We start from the raw sequence: 26,576 nt of genomic DNA on the forward strand, positions 1-26,576 counted from the left end.
CAGTCCTGCGTGGTAGATAGTATCTGTTCCATTTTGAAGATGAGGAAACTGAGCCCACATCTGCTCACTTGCCTAAAATCACAGCCATACTAAGTGGCAGAGCCAGCAGCCAGCATTTGAACTTGGGACAGTCTGTCCCCAGGACGTTGAAGCCTACTGCCTCTTTAAAACAAGGCTGATGACACATAGTTTGTCTTCAAAGGAGGTAAGACATGACCAACTTTTAAAAAGTGCTAGAAACAAGGGACAATTCTCTGGTAAACTTTTCATCACCTCAGATCCCTTTTAATTCCCTTATACTCCCTCGGACTGTATTTTTTCTTTTCTTTTTTTTTTTTTTTTTTTTTTTTTTTTTTTTTTTTTTTTTTTTTTTTTTGTGCGGTACGCGGGCCTCTCACTGTTGTGGCCTCTCCCATTGCGGAGCACAGGCTCCGGACGCGCAGGCTCAGCGGCCATGGCTCACAGGCCCAGCCGCTCCGCGGCATGTGGGATCTTCCCGGACCAGGGCACGAACCCGTGTCCCCTGCATCGGCAGGCGGATTGTCAACCACTGCGCCACCAGGGAAGCCCTATTTTCATTTTTTATTGAAGTATAGTTGATTTACAATACTGTGTTAGTTTCAGGTATACAGCAAAATGATTCAGTTATATATATATATATTTTTTTCAGATTATTTTCCATTATAGGTTATTACAAGGTACTGAATATAATTCCCTGTGCTATATATTATATTCTTGTTGCATATCTATTTTATGTATAGTAGTGAGTATCTGTTAATCCCATATTCCTCATTTATTCCTCCCTGCCTCTTTCCCCTTTGGTACCCATATTTTGTTTTCTGTTTCTGAGTCTATTTTTGGTTTGAATATAGATTCATTTGTATTATTTTTTAGGTTCCACATATAAGTGATATCGTATAATATATATCTTTTTTACTTCACTAAGTACAATATTCTCTAGGTCCATCCATATTGCTGCAAATCCAATACTTAATTCTTTTTAATGGCTGAGTAATATTCCTGTGTGTGTGTGTGTGTGTGTGTGTGTGTGTGTGTGTGTGTGCGCGTGTGAATATATATATATATATTTTTTTTTTTCTTTTCTTTTCTAATTAAAGTTTTCATCTTTTCTGGATGTATACCCAGGAGTGGAGTTGCTGGATCATATGGTAGCTCTATTTTTTGTTTTTTAAGGAACCTCTATACTGTTTTTCATAGTGGCTACACCAATTTACATTCCCATTAACAGTGTAAGAAGAAGGTTCCCTTTTCTCCATACCCTCTCTAGCATTATTTGTGGACTTTCTGATGATAGCCATTCTGACCACTGTGAGGTGATACCTCATTGTGGTTTTGATTTGTATTTCTCTAATGTTTAGCATCTTTTCACATGCCTGTTGGCCCTCTATATGTCTTCTTTGGAGAAATGTTTATTTACGTCTTCTGCCTTTTTTTTTTTTTTTTTTTTTTGGCCACTCGGTGTGTGGAATCTTAGTTCCCTGACCAGGGATCAGACCCATGCCCCCTGCATTGGAAGTGCGGAGTCTTAACCACTGGACCACCAGGGAAGTCCCTTCTGCCCTTTTTTTGATTGGGTTGTTTGTTTTTTTGATATTGAGTTTTATGAGCTGCTTGTATAATTTTGAAAGTAGGCTCTTGCTGGTCGCATCATTTGCAAATTTTTTCTCCCATTCTATAGGTAATCTTTTTGTTTTGTTGATGGTTTCCTTTGCTGTGCAAAAGTTTATAAGTTTGCTATGTCCCATTTGTTTATTTTTGCTTTCATTTCTATTGCCTTGGGAAACTGATCTAAGAAAATATTGCTACGATTTATATTAGGGAATGTTTTGCCTATGTTCTCTTCTAGGAGTTTTATGGTATCATGTCTTATATTTAGGTCTTCAACCCATTTTGAGTTTATAATAGGTGCCTTTTTGATGTGAGGTACCCCTTCAAAAGGAAAAACTGTCTCTCGTTTCTGCTTAGTCTTCTTGTCTCATTTCCCTTCAGGCAGTGGAGAAGCCAGCCTGTGAGAGATGCTGACACCTGTGAGGAAAAGCCCATGTCATTCTCAGTCTGCTGACAACAAAAATATGCCAGGCACATTGAAGCTCATTTTTAGATTCAAAAGCAGTTTCTTTTTTTGGTCATATGTGAGGTCTGTGGGGACATACAGTGGCTTGTATACCAGCTGTGCAAATTTTGCGCTTTTGAGGCAGAATTTATAGATGTCTTTGTTTATTTTACGCAGTTGTCAACTCAATTATTCTTTTTGTTCTAGATTTATACAAGGTAAAAGATGCTTTTGACTGTGATCTTTTAGGTTAATTAGGAGATCTTGTTGCAAGTGATAGAAATTCAACTCAAATTAGCTTAAACAAGGAGAGTTTTAAAAATTATAAAGATCTCAAGAATATCTCGTGGAATGCAGCAGGATCTCAGAAGCCCCTGGAACCAGGCACCATGAGCCCATGAGGGGCTCCCAATTCCTCTGTTGTTTGCTGCATTTTCTCTGCAGACTGACTTCCTCCATCCATTTCTCCATACTGTGGAAATGCAGCCATCTGCAGAGTGACAGCCTTTTCTCTCTCAGATACAAAAGCACTGGGGGGGGGGGGGGTTTGATTGGTTCAGCTGGGGTAGGGTGGATATTCCTAGACCAATCAGCAGTGACCACAGTGTGGCATTCTGCTGTACTGCTACATTGACTCCTATGGTAACCATAGTAACATGGGAGGGAAGGGGCAGTTTCCAGAAGAAGGGGAGAGACACTAGGCAGATACAAACAATTCTTGTCTACAAAAGTCTTTCCCATCTCTTATCCCAGAGTAAAGGGTAATCATCGTGATTCCCAGGGTCTGACTTTCAGATAAACAAAACTTCTAACTCCTCTTCTTTGTTTGGTTAGAAGTAGTCCTTTTGGTTATTGATTTTTTTTTTCAATCCTCACAATCTGATCTGGGAGCAAGAATAAACTCATAAGACATAAAACATAATAGTCCTCTGTATTAATTGAAATAATAACAGATCCTGGAAAATTTCATTTTGAAATGGCTGAGGTCATTTCTGTGCCATTGGGAAGTATTGGAGCTTAGTTAGGGGTTTTATTTTTATTTTATTTTTAAAAAAATGTATTGAAGTATAGTTGATTTACAATGTTGTGTTAATTTCTGCTGTACAGCAAAGTGATTCAGTTATGCATATATATATATTTTTCATATTCTTTTCCATTATGGTTTAGCACAGGATATTGATTATAGTTCCATGTGCTATACAGTAGGACCTTGTTGTTTATCCATTCTATATATAATAGTTTGCATCTGCTAATCCCAAAGTCCCAATCCTCCCCCCCCACCCCTTGACAGCCACAAATCTGTTATCTATGTCTGTGAATCTCTTTCTGTTTCGTAGATATGTTCATTTGTGTTGTATTTTAGATTTCACATATAAGTGATATCGCATGGTATTTGTTATCTTTCTGACTTACTTTGCTAAGTATGATCATCTCTAGGGCCATCCATGTTGCCGCAAATGACATTGTTTTGTACTTTTTTATGGTTGAGTAATATTCCATTGTATATACCATATCTTCTTTATCCATTCATCTGTCGAAGGACATTTAGGTTGCTTCCACATCTTGGCTATTGTAAATAGTGCTGCTATGAACGTAGAGGTGCGTGTATCTTTTCAAATTATAGTTTTGTCTGGGTATATGCCCAGGAATGGGATTGCTGGATCATACGGCAACTCTACTTTTAGTTTTTTGAGGAACCTCCATACTGTTTTTGATAGCAGCTGCACTAATTTACATTCCCGCCAACAGTGTAGGAGGAGGGTTCCCTTTTCTCCATCCCCTCTCCAGCATTTATTATTTGTAGACTTTTTAGTGATGGCCATTCTGATCGGTGTGAGGTGGTACCTCATTGTAGTTTTGATTTGCGTTTCTCTAATAATTAGCAATGTTGAGCATCTTTTCACATGCCTATTGGCCATCTGTATGTCTTCTTTGGAGAAATGTCTATTTAGGTCTTAAATAGAAGGTGGCCCAAGACTCATTCTCAGTATTGCTTTGTGTTTTGTTGCATTTATGACTTTTCATGGAGGTATTTATTTTTCATTCTAATCAAATTTAACCTTTATTACACAAACAATATTGTGGCAGTGATCTCATCACCTCCAAAAGGCCCTCATGCTCTTTGAAAGCGTGGGAGGGGAAGGTGATGTTGAGAGCTGAGGGGATGCAGCAATTTGGAAAATTTTTTCTGAATCTGAACCTTTCCCTTCAGTTTTCCTTTTCCCCTCTGTATTAGATTTTATATTCTGTTTCTTGCCCACATCAGAAGCTGGGGATGGGAATTGAAGCCTCTTACATGGCAGCTGGTAATGGTCCTGTCACCGACTTTTCTTCTTTCCTATCAACTTCTTCCTCTTCACAATGATGTGGCCCGTTTAATGGATTGGATGAGGTTTAGCTCATTGTGAGGCTAAATATTGCCTCACCCTTTTCTTTAAATACTCAGATCACACTGTCCACTTAAACCAGTTGAAACATAGTGAGAAGCAAGGGGGAGAAATGGGGTAAGTTAACATACTACAGAGAGGACGGAAGGACCTCACCTGTATCCTGGGGTTCACAATGCCAATACGTCCCCTTTCTCTCTACTGCATTGGCCTTCCCCGCGGATGTGGCTGCAAGGACCAGAGTTGAAGTGCAGGCAAGCGGTCCACAGACTGAAGGTGCCCTGGGCCAATGACACACACTTGCTTTATCATAAAAACTCAGGGACAAACATACCTGGTCAACAGTAGCAGCTTGGCAATTAGCCAGATGAACAGCTGGCTAATTTCTGTTTTATTTGTGTTTCTTGGGCAGAGGGCACATGGGGCCAGAATAGGGTGTCTCCAGTGGGTAGCCAAATTAAGGCCCCATGCATATTAAGTGCTCATATATATTTAGTGCCTCTGTATAGTCAGTACCTCCTAAGTCTCATGCATATCTAATGCATAACAAACATTCAGTAACCAGGTGGCTCATGAATAGTAGGTATCTTTTGCTCCTTTCACCCTTTCCTATCTATGTTTACCACACACATACTCTCCTTACCACTTATTTATACTTAACATAACTTAAGATATTTCTATTATTGATTAGAAATATATTTCTATTATTATTTGTATGTTGTCACAAACGTATTCACCTTTAGTAATTGAAATAAATATTCTCTAAAAGCAAAATCTCGTTACAACTTGATTGCACAGAGCTCAGTTTTAAATGGGCTATCTTATTTAGGCCTGATGAGGAAAATTCTTCTCTTACTTGATTTTTGGGCTTTCCACATTTGTCATGCCCCACACAGGCTTTCTCCGTCTGCCATCTGACTCTGGAAATCTCAAAGAACACAGCTCCTGGACTAGCCTTTTTGAGCCTGACTCTTACTGTGTACTTGTACATGGTACTGGTAATAAAACCAGCTGGATTGGATGCTGCAGCAGCAGCGTGGACCACCACTGCCCTGACCTCCTGGTTAACACACGTTCAGGGAGGAAGAAACATACCATACAGCAGAACGCTGCTAATGCATAATGTGTTTTTATATCCTCAGGGCTGATTTGACCTTACATCCACTTGGAGAAAAGAGGGAATGAGGCCTATTACTTTTTTATGGACAGATGAGGACTTGTTTAAAACTTCTGATTTGAGGAAGGTGCAAGGAAGTTGTATCAGATGTGAGTTTAACTTATGCAGGTTCGTCTAAACTTGCTTATACAAAAAAGGGTGGGATGGGAACTTACTACTCATTGTTAGATGGGATTGTGAACCTGCTTTTTCCTCTGTCGATCCCAGTGGGCTGATGGTGATTCTAGAACTTGATGGGGGCTTTTTGTGCTGCATTGCTCCTAAAAACAAGCAACAGCTTCGTCTGGGGCTAAACTGAAAATGTATGTACAATATTTGTTATAGCAGTAAAGTAGGAACTATTGAGTGTGGTTTATTGAGAGAAGGGCTGTCAGGCGTCACCAGGTATCTTCCTAAGGGGTTTCCGAGATTATTATTTTTACTATGTGTGCTATTTTTTCAACTTTTTATTATGAAAACTTTTAAATATATGGAAAGTTGAAAGATAAGTGCAATGAACACCCACCATCTAGAATCAACAATTAATTGCTAACATTTTGATTTACCTGTTTATCTATCTCTAGCTGTTCATACAATTTGGCTTTATTTTACTAAATCATTTCAAAGTAAGACAATCACGACACTTCACTTGTAAATACTTCAATACATCTGTCTTAAGAATAAGGACATTTTCCTACATTATCAACCTAATAAAGTTACTATTAATTTCCCAACATGCAGTCTATATTCCTATCTCCCCAATTATCTTTTTTTTTTAAGATTTTTTTTTTGATGTGGACCATTTTTAAAGTCTTTATTGAATTTGTTACAATATTGCTTCTGTTTTATGTTTTGGTTTTTTGGCCCCAAGGCATGTGGGATCTTACCTCCCCAACCAGGGATTGAACCCACACTCCCTGCGTTGGAAGGCGCACTCTTAACCACTGGACCATCAGGGAAGTCCCCCTAATTATCTTTTATAGTTGGTTTCCCCCAAAATCATTCAAGGGCCATGCATTGCATCTGGTTGGATTTTTTGTTTGGTTGTTTTTATCCAGTTGAGGATGACGATTTCATTTTGTTACTGTGTTTTTTAGTCCTTTTAAATCCTTGAATAATCCCTTCATCTCTCCTTTCTTTCTTTTTTTTTTTAGTATTTATTTATTTGGTTGCACCAGGTCTTAGCTGTGGCAGGTGGGCTCCTTACTTGTGGCTCTCCAGCCAGGGATCGAACACTGGGCCCCCTGCATTGGGAGCTCGGAGTCTTAACCACTGTGCCACCAGGGAAGCCCCTCTTTTTTTTTTTTTTTTAATGACACTGACTTGTTGAAAAGACCAGACCAACTGCTTGTGGAATGGGTCTCACATTTTAGTTTATCTGATTGCTTACCTATGATGTCATTTAACTTGCCCCTTTGTCCTTTATATTTCTTATAAACTGGTAATTTAGGTCTAAAGACTTGGTTTGTTTCAAGTTAAGCACTTTGGGGCTGGAAAACATCCTAAGGGAATCCAGGTACTTTCATCTCATTAAGAGGCACATGCGTTGGTTTTTTGTTATTAATGGTGCTAACTTACTACACAGGGTAGATGCTGATGACAGTCCATTCCAGTGAGGAAGGACTCCACTATAAATTCCTTGGTCGTTATTTTAAACAGAGCTCTTGGCAAAAAGCAGGCACTTGCTCCCATGACCTCAAGAAAAGTGCTGTTTAATAAGGGAATTACAGTTGCAGAAACCCAGGATTTCTCTCTGTGGGTCAGTTTCATTCTTTCTCTCTGCTTTTACCTTCCAGATATTCAGGTCCTGCTCCCAGTGTCTTCTCCTTGTATGTGCCATTGTTAGGCTTGTCACGATGCCAGCTCTGATCCAACCTGACATGTCTTTCAGCAGCTCTTTCTCCCAAAGCTCGTGGGATAGTCTCAGTTTGTTGCCCTATCCCCAAATCCCTAAGAAAACTCTGATTGCTTCAGATCCTCTTTCTTTTGTTGGGCTTCACAGGTGGTGGGCAGGCTTCTGGCTGGCTCCTAGAGGGGCTTCCCTCCCCCCTTGGTCCAGTCATCTTTGGCCAGAGAGTCAGGGTCAAAGGGACCCACCAGCTTGGACAAGTAAGTAAACCTACTGAAACTCAGATTTCCCCATTATCTGACTCATGGGGGTCTTATGAGAATTAAATTAAATAATTCATGTTAAGTATTTAGCGCTGGGTGTGTGACATAGTAGGTGCTCAATAAATACTTTCCCCCCTTGCTACAGCTACTGTTATATTATACCCACTCAGCAGGAGCTGTGGGCAACATTGGGGAAAGTGGGACAAATTTCCTGGAAAGAGAATGTGGGAAAGATACCCCAAACCATTTCCAGTATAGTAGAAAAGGTTTCCATTTATCTAATGCTTTTCCATGTTCTAGGGTGATCAGTTTAGGCCTTGGGTTATAAGAGACTGAGTCTAGAACATTTGCTCTTGCGTATATGTGCCATTAAGTAAAAAAAATTACCTGCTGTATATGGGAATATGCACCAATTTGGAGGAAGAAAGAAAATTTCTTGTGTAAAAAGCTATTGAATGAATTTTTATTTTTTAAATAAATTTCTTTATTTTATTTATTTATTTTTGGCAGCACTGGATCTTCGTTGCTGCGTGGGTGCTCTCTCTAGTTGCAGTGAGCGGGGGCTACTCTTCGTTGCGGTACATGGGCTTCTCATTGCCGTGGCTTCTCTTGTTGCAGAGTATAGGCTCTAGGCGCACAGGCTTCAGTAGTAGTGGCTCACGGGCTCTAGAGCTCAGGCTCAGTAGTTGTGGTGCACGGGCTTAGTTGCTCCGCAGTGTGTAGGATCTTCTCGGACTGGGGCTCAAACCCGTGTCCCCTACATTGGCAGGCGGATTCTTAACCACTGTACCACTAGGGAAGGCCTGAATGAATTTTAAATGTAATCTGGATATATTCCTGAACATTCTAATGTATTCCGTCTGATAAGTGTGACTTACGGTAATTCAAATCTTATGTATCTTGTGAAGTTTGGCAGTGGATTCAGTTCTGAATTTACTTTGCTCATGTCTCTCTGTACTGGGCTTCTCTCCCTATGGTCACAGACTGGTACATCGTACTGGTTGTTCTTGGCTTCTTAACTACAGCACCTTAGTTGCCCAATGAAAACATTCAACAAATGACTACATTCTTTTCATGTTTGTGGTTTTGCTTGCATTCTTTTTTTTTTTTTTTTTTTTTTTTTTTTGCGGTACGCGGGCCTCTCACTGTTGTGGCCTCTCCCGTTGCGTAGCACAGGCTCCGGACGCGCAGGCTCAGTGGCCATGGCTCACGGGCCCAGCCGCTCCGCGGCATGTGGGATCTTCTCGGACCGGGGCACGAACCCGTGTCCCCTGTATCTGCATGCGGACTCTCAACCACTGCGCCACCAGGGAAGCCCCTGCTTGCATTCTTGTATGTGAGAAAAATTAACATTGTATTTGAAGATTATTCTGATGCTGAGGGAACATTTGAAATCATTTACCTCAGCAGGTCAGTCTAAGAATGGGAAATTTTTTAAGGTTTTTCAGCTGCAGAATAATCAGCCTTTTTTAAAATGATAACTTTAAATGTTCATGAGGATGCAGTAGGACTGATGCTGTCACCAATGTTCAGTGGCGTTGTTACTTGATCATCTTTCAGGAAAGCTATTTGTGTCAAGAATCATGAATGCATTTATGACTATTGATCTAATAAGCTCACGTCTAGGAATTTATCCTAAAGAAGTTATCAGAGATGTGGATTAAGATTTATGCACAAAAATGTTTAGTGCAGCAGTCATTATAATGACAGAAAAAATGGAAAAAGTCTAAATGTCCAATTATGTGGAACCGTTGGTATAAACTGTGTTTTATCCATATGAGTGCATATTATGCGGCCATAAGGGGCTGTTGAGGAAGAGTGTTAATTCAGGGAAAATATTTATTGTTATGGCTTTAAAAGCAGGAAACAAAATTGTATGTACAGTAATGATCCTGCTATGAAAAAATTCATTTAAAGGACTGAAAGAAAATATAACAAAATATTAATAATGATTTCCTCTCTGTAAGTGAGGTTATAAGTGACATTTTTTCTTCATTTTATTTTGACTTTCCCAAATTTCTACAGGGTGCATACATAATTTTTATAGTTGAAGAGTAGAAAAACTGAGGTGAGAAGACAAATATTTGAACTGTAATTCTGAAGTGGAGTTTTAGGTTTTAAGGTTTAAGAATAAAAATCATCCACAACAGGCAGCAGGAATAAATCTGAGTCAGAAATTCAATGAATTGGCCTAAATCCCATGGTTTCTTAAGATGGAATTTTAATATATGGCATCTGGGGCTTCCCTGGTGGTGCAGTGGTTGAGAGTCTGCCTGCCGATGCAGGGGACGTGGGTTCGTGCCCCGGTCCAGGAAGATCCCACATGCTGCGGAGCGGCTGGGCCCGTGAGCCATGGCCGCTGAGCCTGCGCGTCCGGAGCCTGTGCTTCACAACGGGAGAGGCCACAACAGTGAGAGACCCGCGTACCGAAAAAAAAAAAAAAAAAAAAAAAAAAAAAAGTGGCATCTGTTTGTGGAGGAGTTTCAAATATGAGAACTTGGTAAAGGTGAACTTGGAGGAATTTTGTCTTCCTTTTGTAACAACAACTAAAAGAAATCCATAAATCTTATATATGTGAGAGAGGGGAGGAAAGCACCTTAATAAGAATGAATACTGCGTACTCAGCCAAGAGAGAAATCACAGTCCTAAAACAATCATCCCCAAGAGTTAATATTCCAAAGAATTAATAGGTAACTCAGTTGCATCTTCCTGAATTGGGGCACATTATTTTTATGGGTTCCGGATGATAGCTTGAGACAGTACTGTGGAATATCACTTTGGGAAAATTAGAGAAAAATACCTAATGTGGCATCCTGTGTCTTCCTCCTCTTGGGTTTAATTTATTCTTGAAACTCTGAGGACTCTCAGTTGCAAACTTGGCTTAGGAATTTCGGGGTCAAAAAGATACTTGTCTTTTAAAAAATACCCTCCACTCCAAAGTATGTTTCCCACTGTGAAATTTTTGTAATGAAAATCGAATGTGTTTTTCTTGGAGCAGATCTTTGCCAGGCATCGATAAGTTTATCGCCAAATTCCAAAACTTCTCAAGGAAGGAAAAAGCTTGAGTTTGAGACTAGAATGGTCTTTTCAAGTCTACAGAATTGGTACAAATGGACAAGATTTGCTGTTCTTGAAACATAATAAAGCTTCCTGCTGCCTATTCTTATAGTCTTGATGTCATGTCTTTTTTCCTTCTTTTAAAAATATACTCATCTCATTATCCAGAGTGACTAAGAGGCCCTGCATATGTGCCACTAAAAAGCTTGTCCTCAGTTTGCTCTTCCTTTTCTCCCGACACCCATTGCTCAGGAAATGGCTTTTCCATCTTGTTTTATTAGTCATTCTGACGTGGTCCATCAAAGGCTCCCTCCCTGGAGCCTACCTAGTCCTTGAATATCATCACTCTGTTTTAATAAATGTCCATTTCTCTTCCCTTGTCCACTGGCACTTTTTTTTTCTATTTTAGGGTTTGGGTTTAAAGACTAATGTTCCTTCTTTTATCTTATGTGTAATTTTATGTTATTTAATGATATCAAACTTCTTTAATATGTTATACAACTCAAAGGACAAATGCCCAAAAGTGCAGGGGACAAGAATAGGAAAGAAAAATCCTTACTGTGAGGCAAGAAACAGACAATACAAGTAAGTCAGTTGATTTAGTTTTAGTGGTCCAAAAATCTATGTCTACATGTGTGTGGAAGAAACACAGAGTTGGTTTTCTGGGTGTTCTCCACTCAGCTGCCTTCTACTTCTTACACTTGAGACTTGGTCTTATTTCTAGAAGAACTCAATTTCAGAAGTCTTTGGTTTAGCAATAGGAGGAGATAACATTTTCACCGGTTTTTAGTTGTGTTTATTTAAACAAACCCATGCAACTATTGTTGCTTACAGTCACTGGGCTCATTTCTGCTGGCCTGGCGGGGTTTATGTTGGCAACGGTGAGGAGATGCTATCAGCAAATTCACTGTGTACTGTTTGCATAACGGGATAAGGCAGCCAGCTCCAGGCAGTTAAAAAAAAATGTATTGAATTAGGTGGATGATTTTATTAAGGTGCCTGTCTGATTGGGAGCGTGCAACCTGTGACTGAGGAGGTAGTGCTGAAGTTCTTAAGAGGCCCCCAGCCACAGCTGGTGGGCTAGGTGAGTAGTTTGCTCAGCCTCCAGAACACAGCTGCGTCTGCAGTGGGCTGGCCACCCCAAGAAGCGTCAGTGATGAGAGTGCTGGTGAAGGCATGATGCTCAACTGTGTTGTCCTTTGAACCTCAGAGGACCCAGGGCTATTCCAGAAACTTGGGCCAAGGGAAGATCTGCTGGATTTTCCTCAGTTAATAGCGTTCAACAAGGTTTTCCTGCCAGAACAGTCATCCTCTTAACCATCAGTGACATAACTTGGAAACAAGAACTTTAAAGATACATTGTGCTTGAGTTTACTTCTTTGCTCTTAGAATGAAGACACCACTTGACATCACGACCATAGAGACACAGGAAATATGATTTGTTTTCAGTCTGCTTCAGCCACTAGCACGTCTCCTAGCAAAGGTTCTTAACGTGTGGTCCATGAGACAGTAACAGCAACAGCACCTGAGAGCTCGTTAGAAATGCAGAATCTCGAGCCCCACCCCAGACCTGAATCAGAATCTGCATTTTATCAAGACGCCCAGGTGATTTGTGGGCACATTAAAGTTTGAGAAACACTCTAGTTGTTTTTGTGGGGGGGTTGCTTATTTTGGGGGCTGTGTTTGGTCTTTGTTGCTGCACACAGGCTTTCTCTAGCTGCGGTGAGCAGGGGCTACTCTTCGTTGCGGTGTGTGGGCTTCTCATCGCGGTGGCTTCTCTTGTTGCGGAGCACGGGCTCTAAGGCGCATGGGCTCAGTAGTTGTGGCTCGTGAGCTCTAGAGCCCAGCCTCGGTAGTTGTGGTGCATGGGCTTGTGCACCAAGTTGTGGTGCATGTTGCTCCGCGACATGTGGGATCTTCCCAGACCAGGGATTGAGCCTGTGTCCCCTGCATTGGTAGGTGGATTCTTAACCACTGCGCCACCAGGGAAGTCCAACACTCTAGTTTTTAGGGCAATCTTGCAGATACCGTCAACCCAGTAGAGGTTCCATGTGAAAATCTTCAGTCAGGATCGGAGGTAATGGAAATTGACATGTGGTTTGTCCTCTTTCCCTAGTAAAAGAAAGTAGGGCTATGGTGAATCCCAGTCAACAAGTACTCAGGACTCTAGACACTTGGAGCCAAAATTATTAGTACAAATGCCTCTGTGGTTCAGGTATAGTAAGTAAAAGAGGCTGCAGGCAGGGTTGAGAATTCTGGTATCCTCCCCTCCCTCTCTTCCCACTATACCCTCCTTCCCCACTCGGGAGCACCCAAATCATAGCATTCTTTCCTCATAGAAAGGTCCTCTGGGAACTCTTTCTCTAATGCAGAGGTTGTATTTTTTTCTCACAGTGCGAACATAGTAAGGCTTTTGCTCATCTTATGGATGTACTGTGGTGGCAAAGCCACCATACCCTGACAAGTGACTCATAGGCAAGACAGCAACTTGTGATAAGGGAGGGAAGGGTGTCCATTACACCTCAAACTGAGGCCCATGTGTTATGTACTGAGTTTCCTGCCTTTAATTATTTACCGGTCTTGCCTAGCGTGTCCACTGTCCTGGCTGCTGTTCTTTTTGTTCTGTGACAGAGGAATTTGATCTCTCTGGGGTTTAGATCCCGCTCAACCCTGACCATTTCTTGGCATGGTTTTCCTCAGGTGGCAGGTCACTGGGAGCAGAGGCATATTTTCCAGCCTCCCCCTGTGTCTCAGTTCCTTTAGTATGTCTTCATTTCGAGGAAGATTTGGAGAGAGGCTATGCTGATTACAGGGCTCAAGTGACACCCTGAGCACATTTCAGATTTGGAATGCAAATTGTTGTCTGTAGGAATTACAGTTTGTGCCACGGCCCTGCTTGGCCCCTGTGGTCATCATCTTGGTGCAGAATAAGTAGCTTTGTGCGTAATGAGGGGGAGAGGGACACGTGAAGGACATTAGGGGGCGTTTTCAAAGCCTGTCTCCAAGCCTAAGTGGGAGTAGGACAGACCCAGATGTGTGGTGGGATGCTGCCCCTGACAAGCTCTGTGACCATGGGCCAGGAACTCAGTCTCTCTGAGCCTCATCGTCCTCCAGTCCTTGTCACACAGCATTGCCATGGTGATGAAATGGCGATGATGTGATGGGACACTCAACAAGGTGCTTGGTGCATAATAGGTGTTTAACAACGGGGAGTTTCACTGCCTTAGCAGGTGCCATAAAGGTAAGGATCTGCAGTGAAAAATACACACTCTTTTATTTATTATTTGTTTGTTTATTTATTTAGGCTGCATTGGGTCTTCATTGCTGCTCACGGGGTTTTTCTAGTTGCGGCGAGCGCGGGCTACTCTTCATTGCAGTGTGCAGGCTTCTTATTGCTGTGGTTTCTCTTGTTGCAGAGCATGGGCTCTAGACATGCGGGTTTCAGTAGTTGCAGCACATGGGCTCAGTAGTTGTGGCTCCCAGGCTCTAGAACGCAGGCTCAGTAATTGTGGCGCACTGGCTTAGTTGCTCCGCGGCATGTGGAATCTTCCTGAGCCAGGGATCGAACCCATGTCCCCTTCACTGGCAGGTGGATTCTTAGGTGTTGTGCCACCAGGGAAGTCCCCCACACCCTTCTTAAAGAGTAATTTCTGTGCACACATTAGCTACCCCTCTCATCCTGCAGAGGAGCTGTGGTGTATCCTTCTCATGCTTCACAAGTGTGCAGAATTGAGGGCTGGCTTAGAGTGCTGGCTCAAGTCAGAGTTCTGTGTGTCAATCTAGCTGTGTCCTTTGGTGATTTGATTAACATCTCTGAGCCATGGGTTTTCTCAGTTGTAAAATGGACATCATAATTGTATGTGATTCACAGGTTGTTGGGAAGTTTGTCTGTGAAAAATGCACATAAATTTGAGCACCACAAACTCTAAGGGGGTACTATTGTTATCATCCCCTTTGCAGAGATGAAGAGCTCAAGGTTTTAAGGGCTAAGTGACTTTCCCAAGCCTGCAACTCGTATGTGGCAAATCCCAGACTCTGACCCAGCAAATTGGCTCTAGAGTCCACATTAGTGTCACTGTCACTTTACCTGAAGGGGGTCAAAAGTCACTGTACAAGCATTGCCCAGGCACCTGCTGCTGGGGCTCTCCCCTCAGACCCCTCATTTTTGCTGGCACATTCTTTCTTAAGTTAAAGCAGATCATAATAAAATAATTATATTACTATATTAGGTAATGTTACTTGTAATGTTATGTGATATTTTAAAATAAAGTTATTTTTAATACATAATTATATACTGTAAGAAATATTATATATATTAAATAAAGATAGCAGCAACAGCTATTTGCATAGATTTGCATTCCTACTGAAAATGTCCTAGCCATCGTCAGCACTTAAAATTGCTTTTGCTGTCCCACATAGGAGCTTATTGTCCATGAGTTGGCTGCAAATTTCATTGTTTATCATACAGAGCCTCCAAAAGCTGCTATGGTTACTTATCGTGTGCCAGGCACTAAGTGACTTATTTGATCCTCACAATGACCTGTGGTGGGCGCTCTTATTATCCTCATTTAACAGATGATGAAACTGAGGCACAGAGAAGTTAAGGAAATTGCCAGAGGCCACACAGTAAGCAATAGCACTGGGATTTGAACTCCTGTTTCTAATCCTTGTGCTAAACTGCCTTCATTGATTTCCAGCCTACCTTCCAGATGCGATGCCCTTGCCATCTTGGCTGGCCTCGGTGCTCCTAGACCTTCTCGGCTGCAAACTTAGCATACCATTTCCTAGGGCCTGTTACTATGCGCTGGTCTCACCTGGCCTCAGAGGGTCTTTCTGGGGACTCCTCCCACATTCCCCAGATGCTCATTCAACACAGGAAGCCCTTTGTGCCTCAACCTCATACATTCTTTAAAAATGATAAAAGTCAGCCTTTCTTTGTAATGATGACACAACCCAGAGGTGAGGTTCTTGTTACCACACTGGGGGAATCTGAGCAGAAGTGATTGGAGTTGTAAAGTCAGGTAGCAGGGGAATTCCTTCTTTTCTCCATAAATTACAGTTGTGAGAGCTCTGTGTAATTTCACATTTCAGGAAGGGATGGCTATGCTTCCAACTCCTGTTGGAAGGGCAAATTTAGCTCACTTCTCATTCAGCAAAGAGATGGAGTCACGAAGCATGGAAATGGAATTTTGTTGTTGTTGTTGTTGTTACAATTCCCGGCTTTCAGCTTGTGTATTTATGCGTGTGTGCTAGCAAAGAGGGTACCAGAACATCTCACCAGTGCTATATAGCCATGGCCACTGTTCTTGAGAAAAATAATTTTTATCTGGTCATGTCTGTTCTTGCCAAAAAACTTGCTCTGGTGCCCCATTTTCTATAGGATAGAGTTGGCATTCCTGCCTTGCTTCCAACCTTCTCATCTTCTGGTCTTCCACCCTGTCCCTTACACAGGCCCTTTGAACATCTCCCCACTTCCTGGATGAGCTGTGCTGTCTGTCCCCACTTCTCTCCTTTGCTCTGGCCCTCCTCCCCTCAGCTTGGCAATTCTTACACATTGCCAACCACCTGCGCAAATGGCACTTTCACTCAGTGGAGGCCTGCGAATTGTCCCTGGTGCTTCCTCTGTGTTCCCCGTGCTCCGGGACTATGGAATGCGGCAGGGTGAGCAACAAACATTGTTTGTATGCCGACACTTGGAGCACAGAGTGGGGCACTTCTCTGTTGAATGAAGGACCCCCTCACCCTCTTTACACACATCTGGCTACATTTCTGCCCTGAGGAGGGTCCCTGGAGACTAGATAGAACACCTGATGGAAGATCTGGAACATGCGGCTGTGGGCTCCATGAGAGCTGGGCCAGTCCTGTGGCTCCAGAGCCTGCACTGTTGTCGAGGCTCATTACGTTGTTGTCAGACAACTTCTTGAAAGAGCCTTGTGGTAATGAGCCCACACTGCAGGTCTGGGTTCAGATTCCTATTCCATCACTGCCGTGCTTGAACAATTCCTTAACCCCTCTGAGCCTGCTTCCTTATCTGTAAGCAAGGGTAATAAAAGTACCCATCTCATAGGGTGATCATAGAAGTAAATGAGTTTAGCCTAGTGTCTGGCATGTAACAAGCCTCCAATCAATGGTGGTTGCTATTGTTATTAATAATGAAATAAATTAATCACAGGATGTGTGCTACAAAGGATACTGACAGGGTATTGTGATAAAGGATAAGAGGGTGGAGTGTGCGGTGTGGTCCTTTAGACAGTCTGGTCGTTGAAGGCTTCCTGTAAGCTGTGACTGAACTATGAAAAGGATGCTGCTGCAATGTGAAGAGTTGGAGGAAACAGTTTCCTGGAGAGCAAGTGCAAAGGCCCTGAGGCAGAAAAGAGCCTGATGAGGGATAGAAAGTATGACCAGAGCTTAGGAGGAGAGAGGAGAGTAGGTCCAGGAGGGAGATAGGGACAAATTGCAGGGCCTTGCACGGCCTTGCAGGCTGAGGGACAGTGTTTGGATTGAATTTGAGGTGTAAAAGAATATATTCAGTCCTTATGCTCAGAATCATTCTTTGGGATTGGTTTCTGGGCTACTCCAGCTTTAGCCCACCCTGTGTTTTGTGTGCATGAACTAACCCCTAGCAATAAAACCCAGTTGTGATGGATTTAAGCAGAAAATGAATTTATTAAAAGGTACAGGAGGTTTGATGAATTTGGAAAGGATCAGGGAATCAAGGACAACCCAAATTATACTACCAAACATTTCCTACAAGGATACTGTTGCTGCCACTGCTGGGCAGTTGTAGATACCATGGTTTGTACCACCAACACTGGTTACAGGACACAGCTACTTGATCTGCCCTCACTGCTGCCTCTGCGAGCTGCCACCACCCTCACCAGAATAGAGTCTGCAGTATCCCTTCTGCTTTCTTTGCCAGTTTCTCATGCCAGGTCTGGGGTGGGAGTATCTCATTGCCTGAGCCTCACTCATGCTCTCATTCCCTAGCTGCAAGGGAAGCTGGGAAAGCAAATGTGTGGCACCCTCATCTCCTCTGGTGGAATGTGGGCTCTGGTTCGTGAGTTGGGGCTTCCCTAAACCTAGGGAAGGGGTTGAACTGCACAGCATCCAGAGGGTGATAAATGTCCCTCACGGAGACACGCGGAGTTAGTGACTCATGGAATCACTTGGCCTCAGCAACATGCATCTAACAGGCAGTGGCACTTTAAGTAAGACTTGATTGCTTTTCTCTTAGACAGTTATGTTTCAAAAAAATAGTGCCAAATTTGGAAGCAACTATTTCTCAATCTGATGAGAGTCTAGGGGCTATTTTTTTAAAATTAGTTTAGTTTGTGCAGGTGTGTTGGGGTAGCATGTTTCTCCCATGTTTATCACAGATTTGCATTCCTGTTGGAAATGCCCTAGCCATTGTCAGTGCTTATAATTGCTTCTTGTTATGGCCACGTGGGGCTTATTGTCCAAGATTTTGCTGCAGAGTTTATTGTTTATCTTATATTGTCTCCAGGAAGCTGCATGCAGAAATCTCAGGAAGTCTGATTTAAAGGGACAGCCTCCAGGGCAGAACCCTAACTGGGAAGAGGCACTGAGCTTCCCACCAGAATCAGCTTCCCTTGGGTGGGAGCTGGAAAGAAGCCTTTTCTGAGTATCTCCCGCTTGATTTGCTGGTTTCCAGTGTTTTGGTGATTCCTTTCTGCTTCTGATTTAAGGGGAGGAGTAACAATATTTATTCTTCATGGATATACACCAAACAAAATAAAACAAAAAAAACACTTTCACTGGATGCTGAGTCATGGGTGCATACGTGCTTTTCAATCTTTTGGTGTTTTCTTGGAGGTATTTTCATAGAAGCCTTAAACTTTTTAAATGGACACAAGGATTTCAAGGAAGTCAGCATTATAACGTCTAAAAAATAAATAGGACTTGAGTTTTAACCACCTTCCCATTTTTCCCCCTGTTGGAAGGAAGAGGGAAAAATGAGAAACTGCAAATTTCCCTTGCCTTTTTCTTATTAGATGCCCGGTTGATGGCTCTCATTCAAATCAGGGTAAAAATCAAGCTATTTCAGATTTGGTAACAAATTTTCAACTTGCTCAGAGGAAAAGTTGAACCAGTGTCCATAATTACACCAAAAAACTTCCTTTTCTGCTTGAAAAATAAAAGTAAAGAAATTATTACTAAGATTTTGTCTTTTAAAAAACGCTGTATTATGAAAAATTTTTTAACTTACACAAAAATAGCAAGAATAGTGTCATGATCCCCAATGTTCCCAACATCTTTTGTTTTGCTTTTAGACACAAGTACGTATCAGTTAGATTCCTATCCTCCTCGTGAGGGATAATGGAATCATTATTCCTGTTTTACAGATGAGGAAACTAAGGGTCAAGGAAGCTAAGAAGTGACTTACTAGGTCATTCAACTAGTAAATGGCAGAGCCAAAAATCACAGAGCTCCCGTATTGATTTACTGTTCATTATTCCAGCCAGCCAGTTGTTCCCAGAAATTATCCCTAAGGAGATATCTGGAGTCAAAAATAACGGTAAGAAACTTTTTATTAAGAATGATTTCTGGGGGGCTTCCCTGGTGGCGCAGCGGTTGAGAATCCGCCTGCCAATGCAGGAAACACGGGTTCGTGCCCTGGTCCGGGAGGATCCCACATGCCGCGGAGCAACTAAGCCCGTGAGCCATGGCCGCTGGGCCTGCGCGTCCGGAGCCTGTGCTCCGCGATGGGAGAGGCCACAACAGTGAGAGGCCCGCATACCGCAAAAAAAAAAAAAAAAAAAAAAAGAATGATTTCTGCTTTTGCTATATATTTTTAACTCAGAAATTCAGTTTGTCAAGACTTGTTCTTTGATATAAGTAAATTACTTAAAAAAAAATCCTCCTGAGTAGTGTTAGGAATGAATACCACACCCCTCATTTTCAGATTTTCCACTTCTAACCAATTTTGACAGTATAATGCCAAAGAGTAAGTCTAATTTCCAAGGAAGGAAGCTCTTTGGTTGATAGATATCAGCTAATCAGTTTTTAAACCTTTCTTTTTCCTACGAATTGGTTAGAGGTCAGCAACCTGCTGGAGTTTCACTTTTAACTGCCATTTTAACGAAGAGGACTCGACAGTCCTTTGAAAAAAGCTGTATTCAAGGTATTCGTGTTTCTAAGAAACTGAGTGAGCTTCTTGCAAGTGCCCCAGTCTGCTCCATGCAGAAGTTCTTCAGGCTTCCTTGCTCATGTTCAGAAAGGAGGTGGAACCCCAGAGACCAGGCTGGTGGCTGTTTCACAGGGCACATCAGAAGACGGCTCTCCTTATTTTTCATTTGCTTTAAAAAAATAGTTGTCTGTGTATTCGTTGCCAAAATCACGTGAGGAATGTGATTATAAAACTTAAGATTCGTTTAGAGAAAAAAATAGTTCAAGCTATTGCTCGTAACAAAACCAGCAAGATAAGCACTCAAGATTAGCCATGATTAGCAATCTGCTGAGACCTCCACGTTCAAGCTTCATTTATTTTTAGTTCTCGTGTTGAAATTATAGATGAAAACTTTTCTATTTATTCATTCTTGACCTTGGGCAGCCAGGTCTGCTCCCACATTCTCATCATTTTGTAATCTTGTTGAGCTGGGATATTAAGCAGGGCTCTAGAAAAGCATCAGCGTTTTCAAATGGTCGAAGTCTCTTGAGTTAAACCACCTTGCATCCAACTGGCCTGCTGTGAGGTCTGGACACCGCCGCCCCCCCCACCCCCACCATGTCTATGGTTCATGATGAGGGAGGGGGACAGGGTAGTTGTTCAAGTTTTGCTTGGATTAACCACACTTCCAGCACCGAGGAGTAGATATGAAGTTATGCAGTAAAAGTGTGTGACCGTGAGTAAATTCCCAGGCTCTAAAATACTTTGAAGTTCTCTTTATTTCTCACTGGCTTGCCGTGCATTATGCCTTCTTGCTAACCTAGTAACACCAAAGAGTATTACTGTACTTCCCCTCTCCACCACAGTATAAATTTTTATTTCTTCTTAGTCTTAATCTGAACTTGACAACAGCCTCAGAAACTAAGATCTGTGATGTAACACTTTTCTAATGTTGGAAACTTGGTTAAATCAAGGTGCACTATACTATTTTAATTTGGTCACTGCTTCCATTTCATCTTAATGAGATTGTTTCACCACTTATTTTTCAATTCAGTTTGTAGAATTATTTTATTTTATTTTTTTATAAATTTATTTGTTTATTATTTTTGGTAGCATTGGGTCTCTGTTGCTGTGCGCGGGCTTTCTCTAATTGTGGCAAGTGGAGGCTACTCTTCGTTGCAGTGCTTGGGCTTCTCATTGCAAGTGGTTTCTCTTGTTGCGGAGCATGGGCTCTAGGCGCGCAGGCTCAGTAGTTGTGGCGCACGGGCTTAGTTGCTCCGCGGCATGTAGGATCTTCCAGACCAGGGCTCGAACCTGTGTCCCCTGCATTGGCAGGCAGATTCTTAACCATTGTGCCACCAGGGAAGTCCCTGTGGAATTATTTTAAAATGTAATGCATCAAATGAAATATGGTCAAAGACCCTGAAATTCTCAGACAACTTCTGAGCTTTTGTGAAATCTGTGGCTTCTTGGGTGCAAATAGGAAGGAAATTGAATAAAATAAACCAGAATAAAATTTTAAATGGAAAGAACCACCATTAGTCACGAATTTTAATGAAGAAATAATTCTGCTGAAATGTCACTGTTTTGTTTTACGTGAATGAATTTATCACAGCCCTAATGAATATGTTTCTTATAATATTTTTGGTGAGAAAACTGCTTCAAACTTCTCAGTAGAACATGCCATAAGTTATATAGACTAACAACACAGGAAACACACCATTTCTAGTTCCAGTGACACAAGGAAGCATGGGGTGGAGTCTTAATGAGGCCCCTATTTTGGCACTAGTCTCTTTAGAGTTCAGTAAGAAGTTGTCACCACTATGGTTATTTCACCAGGTGTGGGAGAACAGGGGCCATTTTTGCATACCTACATGTGCCTTGTAGGTAGTTTCCCATTTATAAATATATAATGATTGAGGTTCACAGATTTAAAGAAAAGTTTCATACCCTGAGAACCTACACCCCCAGAATTTCATAGTTTTTTTTTCTTTTTAACATCTCACTCTAATTTATGTAGAATTTATTTATTTATTTATTAGTTTTTTGCGGTATGCGGGCCTCTCACTGTTGTGGCCTCTCCCGTTGCGGAGCACAGGCTCTGGACGCGCAGGCTCAGCGGCCATGGCTCACGGGCCCAGCCGCTCCGCGGCACGTGGGATCCTCCCAGACCGGAGCACGAACCCATGTCCCCTGCATCGGCAGGTGGACTCAACCACTGCGCCACCAGGAAGCCCAATGTAGAATTTATTTTGACTGAGTGTGAAGTAGAGCTTTAAAAAAGAGGCTTTTCTGTCTAAGAAATGAATTGTCCCGTTTGTTAGTAATCCTTCTCTCCTCCAGTAGTAGTTTGCAGTCAACATTCACTGTATGTCAAATTCTTGAATACACCAGGGCAGGTTTCAGGCAGTCTGTTCTGGGAGCTGTATGCATATAACAGGAGGTCTGAGGTCCCCTCCTGACCCTGGCTCCCCTCCCGACCCTGCCAACTGTAGGCCCTCTTGGGCAGGCTTACGTCACCTGTTTGAGTCTCAGTTTTTAAAAAATCTGTACGGTAGAGATAATAGTAAGGCCTATATCAGGAGAGTTGTGAAGATCAAATAAAAAATATGTGGTAAGTTCTCATATTAATACATTAGAAATCAGCAATCACCATTTATGGTTTCAGTAATCGTGGCTTTAGGATGTTTGTAATATCTGTGCACAGGTGCACTTTCATCATGACTTATATTGTCAGGAATCAGCAACTGAGAGGTGACATTTCAAGTGCATCTCTTATGTTTGCTGAATGTCCACAGGGCAGGAGCTAATGAACTGAGGTACTTCCATACCGTGGCATGCTCTGCAGAGGGGTCCAAGATGTGAATAATGTGGAAAGATGATGTTAAGTGAAGAAAGCAAGTGCTGGAATAATGTTATCATTCCATTTTGACAAATATAAATTAAAAAAATAAAACGTGACAAAACAAACGTATGTGTGTTTAGACAGCAGGAAATGTCTAAAGGATCACCACCAGAGGTTGCAAAGTGGTGGCCCTCGGGTCAAATCTACCAGCAACTGTGTTTTGATTGGCCTGTACAGCATTTTTAAAAATGATGAATTAGTTGCCAGCATTTAAAAACTGGGAGATTTTATGTAAAACCTGGAATTTCCAGCTTCTCTTGAACAATTGGAATGTCTGTTCACTTTGGCCATGAGTCCCTTGGGACCTCAGTAAGCTGGAACTTTCCCAAGGCAAACACTCTCAGTGGTGCCCATTGCCTGCCAGTCCTCTTCTTTCATGTACCTTCCCGCCTAGCCCTGAGAGCATTTAGGTTTGTGACCCCTCATCTACCTCTGTCTTTGACACGGGTGCCTCTGGCAAGTGGGAAGCCAATAGGGAAGAAAGTAGGGCCTTCGGGAAGATTCACTTTTTACACTATATACTTCTGTATGGTTTGAATGTATTATAATGACACTATGTCACTTTTAAAATTTAAAAATCAGTAGAAAAACATGTTCGAATACCGACAGTATCATAGATGCCACATCGAGAAAACCCACATCCCGTTCCTGTATCAGCTCTCATTATAACGCTCAAAATGAACTTGAGCCCTGCAGGGCCGGAACCTCTCATTATGGAAATGTTCCTCCGAAGTGCCTTCTGCATGGCTGATTTCATTACTGGAGCTCTTGCTTCTGGTCAAAACAGGGGCATCAGAGGGAAGGGCCGCACCCCGTTCTTTCCTTCCTTTTGCAGGCTGTGCCCTGTATCTCCGGCCAGGGCGTCTGGGGGTCCTCCCGCCCTTCCTCCCTCCCTCCTCCATGGCTACCTGCCCTGGAGCCCACTCAAGTTTCACCTCTTCCATGAAGTGCTGCAGCCCACAGGTTTCAGTTCTTCTTTCTCATTCACAGTCAGCAGCCAGAAGTTAGGCTTAATCATTCTAGGATTAGTTCACGTGAATGTGCCCTTCCTCCCCCAGGAAAGAAGGAAACTCTAGTGCCCCATGGTCATCTCACGTTTCCTTTGGGTCTTCATTGGAGTGGATCCTGGCCTTGGCAGCTGGGGCTCTGCAGAGGGACTGTTGGAAAATCCTCCAGGAGAGGAGTGCCTGGGCCAATGGGGGATTGACATCCTTGGTCCTCAGGGGATTGACATTCTTCATTAGCTGAGTTACTACCAAAGCTGGTTAATTTTAGGTTGTTTACAGGCCTGTACGAATCAGGACCTTTTCTAATGCAGGAGGCTAGAGCAAGAAGCCTTTTTTTAGGAACACCTCCTCTTCACCTGAGTAGCACCACTTACCCCAGGCTGCTTTGTGGGGAGTCTGGCTTTGGAAAATAGGGAATCCCAAGGACAAGCTGAAGCGCACCTTTTGTGGACACCACTGTTTGACTTGTACACATTACTGAGTGTTTCCTGGGTGCCTGACCCGGTAGGTACCACATATAGGCCTTGAGGTAACCCAGATGCTTGCTTGAAAGGCTTGAGCCTTTTCACCAAGATTTCACTTCCTTCTTTCTCCACAGATGGGACCCCTGTCATGCTCTTTGAAGCAAGACCCAAGCCCGTCAGAGCAGTACTTTCAAAGCATTTGCCTTTCTTCCAGAGCACCCTAGGGTTCTGCACTCCACTGCCGTTGCCCTTGCCAGCTCTTCTGCTTAGAACACCCCTCAGAATTCTGCCCATGCGTCCCTTGCTCTGAGAAGCCTTCCCAGACTTTGTCCCCATAAAAACAATTCATTTGCCAGGCTCAGTTATTTCTTGGCTCCCTCAACACTTTTTGCTAATTCCTGGCAGCATTTATTTTGTTCTCCGGTCATTTTTGGTTCATCTTTGTATTACCAGAGCCTGGTGCATCCTTCCGTAGTGCTCTTTTGTAATGCACTCTTCAGAGGCCATATGTTAGGGGCCAGGCTGCTGGCCTGAGAATGGGGAGAGCATTTCTTATAAGCTCTAAAGTCAGCTCTTGGATTGAAGCTTGTTCAAATGAACCCTCTCTCTTTGCTGAGCCCCCCACTTTACTCAGGGCTGAGACAGGCAAAGGCTCTTAAAAATCTGTGCGTTTGTAAGAATGCCTTGGGAAATCCTGGGCTAAATCTTTGCAGCTAAAAGTTGCAATTAGAAAGATTTTTGCAAACGAAATACTATCCCATTAGAGAACTAAAAAATACAAATCAAGAATTGAAAGCTACACTGGAATTATGGATGTCTCCTTGGGTGTGAGTTCCTCTGCTCCTGTGCAGGGAGGGTGAGGGCATTGATTTGTTGTAGGGAGGGGTTGAACAGGCATAGTTTTCATCTGAAATCTTGTAGTTCACGTGAGACACTATCTCACCCAGTAAGTCTGAGCTTTGTAAAAGGCAGGGGACCGGGGCAAGGTGTTCATTCGTGAGATCCCCAGTTCATAAAATGAGAAATGTCAGCCACTAGTTGTCTCCACAATAACTCTGAGAAGAGCAGTAAGGCCCTTTGTTATTCACATTAAAAGCTGAAAAGGAAGTTTCCAGAAGCAGTTATTTTGAATGGACTCTGAAGAGAAAATTTGCCTAAGAAAAAAAGAAATGAACGGTTGAGTGGAGTGTTTACCGTCACTCTCATTTGTTGAGTTGCTGTGAAATTGGGATTCAGTGTAGGCTCTGTATGCCGGGCAGGATGCTGGCTCTTGGGTGAAGTTCAAGTGGACTGTTGATTCCTCTTTGATCATACAAAGTTCTCCTCCCAGTGTCCCTTCTCTATCCATTTCACCCCAATGTTTGGGTCTACAAAGCATGCTATCCTGGCAGTGAACACTTTAGAGCTGCCAGAATGCCAAGCATGGCTTTAGGTGGGGACCCAGTAAGCATTGTTTGTTTCTTACAGGCTGGGGATTGTCAGCCAGAAACTGAATTTCTGGTGTGCCTTTGAATGCCAGAAGGCAGAATGCTCTGAAAAAGCAGCAACAGCAGCCGGCAAGGAAACCGCCAGAGGTGGGGAGCTCTGGGCTGGTGTGGTTCTCAGCTTCTGACAATGTAACTTATGGCCCCCTGTCACTTCCTGTCAGGCAGCCCAAGTAGTGGGGAGGAGTTCCTTGAGGGAAACCATGCTCTGCTCTGCTCAGAGAATCCCGTCCGAAGGGCTCTGCCGCAGTTAGGGGCGGGGGACTCCAGGTGAATGAGGTCGGAGCGCCCCATGGTGTGGTGTTGCTTCTTTGTTCATGCTCAGGTAAGCTCCTTTGCAGCTGGACCAGGGAGAGACCGGCTCCTAACTCCCACCCAAGCCTGGCTGGGCCACGCCAGGAGCTGAGGTGTGGGAGGATGCAGCTGTCTGCATCTCCCAAGAAAGTGAGCAGGGAGCCGCCAAGAGCACCTGGGATGAGGGAGGCACACTTCTGCCTCTCTGTACTAGGAATCAGAAAAGAGGTGTGTGGTTGTGTTTAAGACCACAAATGGTTGTGCTTGGTGGAGATGGTGTGTTAAGTGGAGTGCCTAGCTGTCAGCGCTTCCTCTAGCATCTGTGATTGGAGGAGAGCAAGGGTATAGGGGGACTTTCATTCTTTGCTCCACGGTGCCAGTATTTTAATTTTTTTAAGAGCCCTGTTTTCATTAAATGGGAAGGAAAAAGTAAGTGTGTGTGTGTGTGTGTGTGTGTGTGTGTGTGTGTGTTTAAATAGCAAAGTGAATTTCTAAGACCTTTTCTTCTT

General features: G+C 42.8%; 1 protein-coding gene across 11 annotated transcripts in view; it reads left to right on the forward strand.

The window, feature by feature from the left end:
• ARHGEF3 (Rho guanine nucleotide exchange factor 3) overlaps nt 1-26,576 on the forward strand; it is a 316,825-nt gene that overhangs the window by 118,103 nt on the left and 172,146 nt on the right. For 4 of the 11 annotated variants that reach the window (XM_067043854.1, XM_067043855.1, XM_067043853.1 and 1 more), the window contains exon 4: nt 19,266-19,322. The exons of 6 other annotated variants lie outside the window; for them this stretch is intronic. In XM_067043854.1, coding sequence (XP_066899955.1) covers nt 19,266-19,322 — 57 coding nt within the window. Of the gene's footprint in view, nt 1-19,265; nt 19,323-25,922; nt 26,099-26,576 lie in introns of those variants that run through there. One more of the 11 variants, XM_059077833.2, reaches the window with a different exon arrangement.

The sequence above is a fragment of the Kogia breviceps genome, chromosome 10 (genome assembly GCF_026419965.1).
Source record: "Kogia breviceps isolate mKogBre1 chromosome 10, mKogBre1 haplotype 1, whole genome shotgun sequence".
Lineage (NCBI taxonomy): Eukaryota > Metazoa > Chordata > Mammalia > Artiodactyla > Physeteridae > Kogia > Kogia breviceps.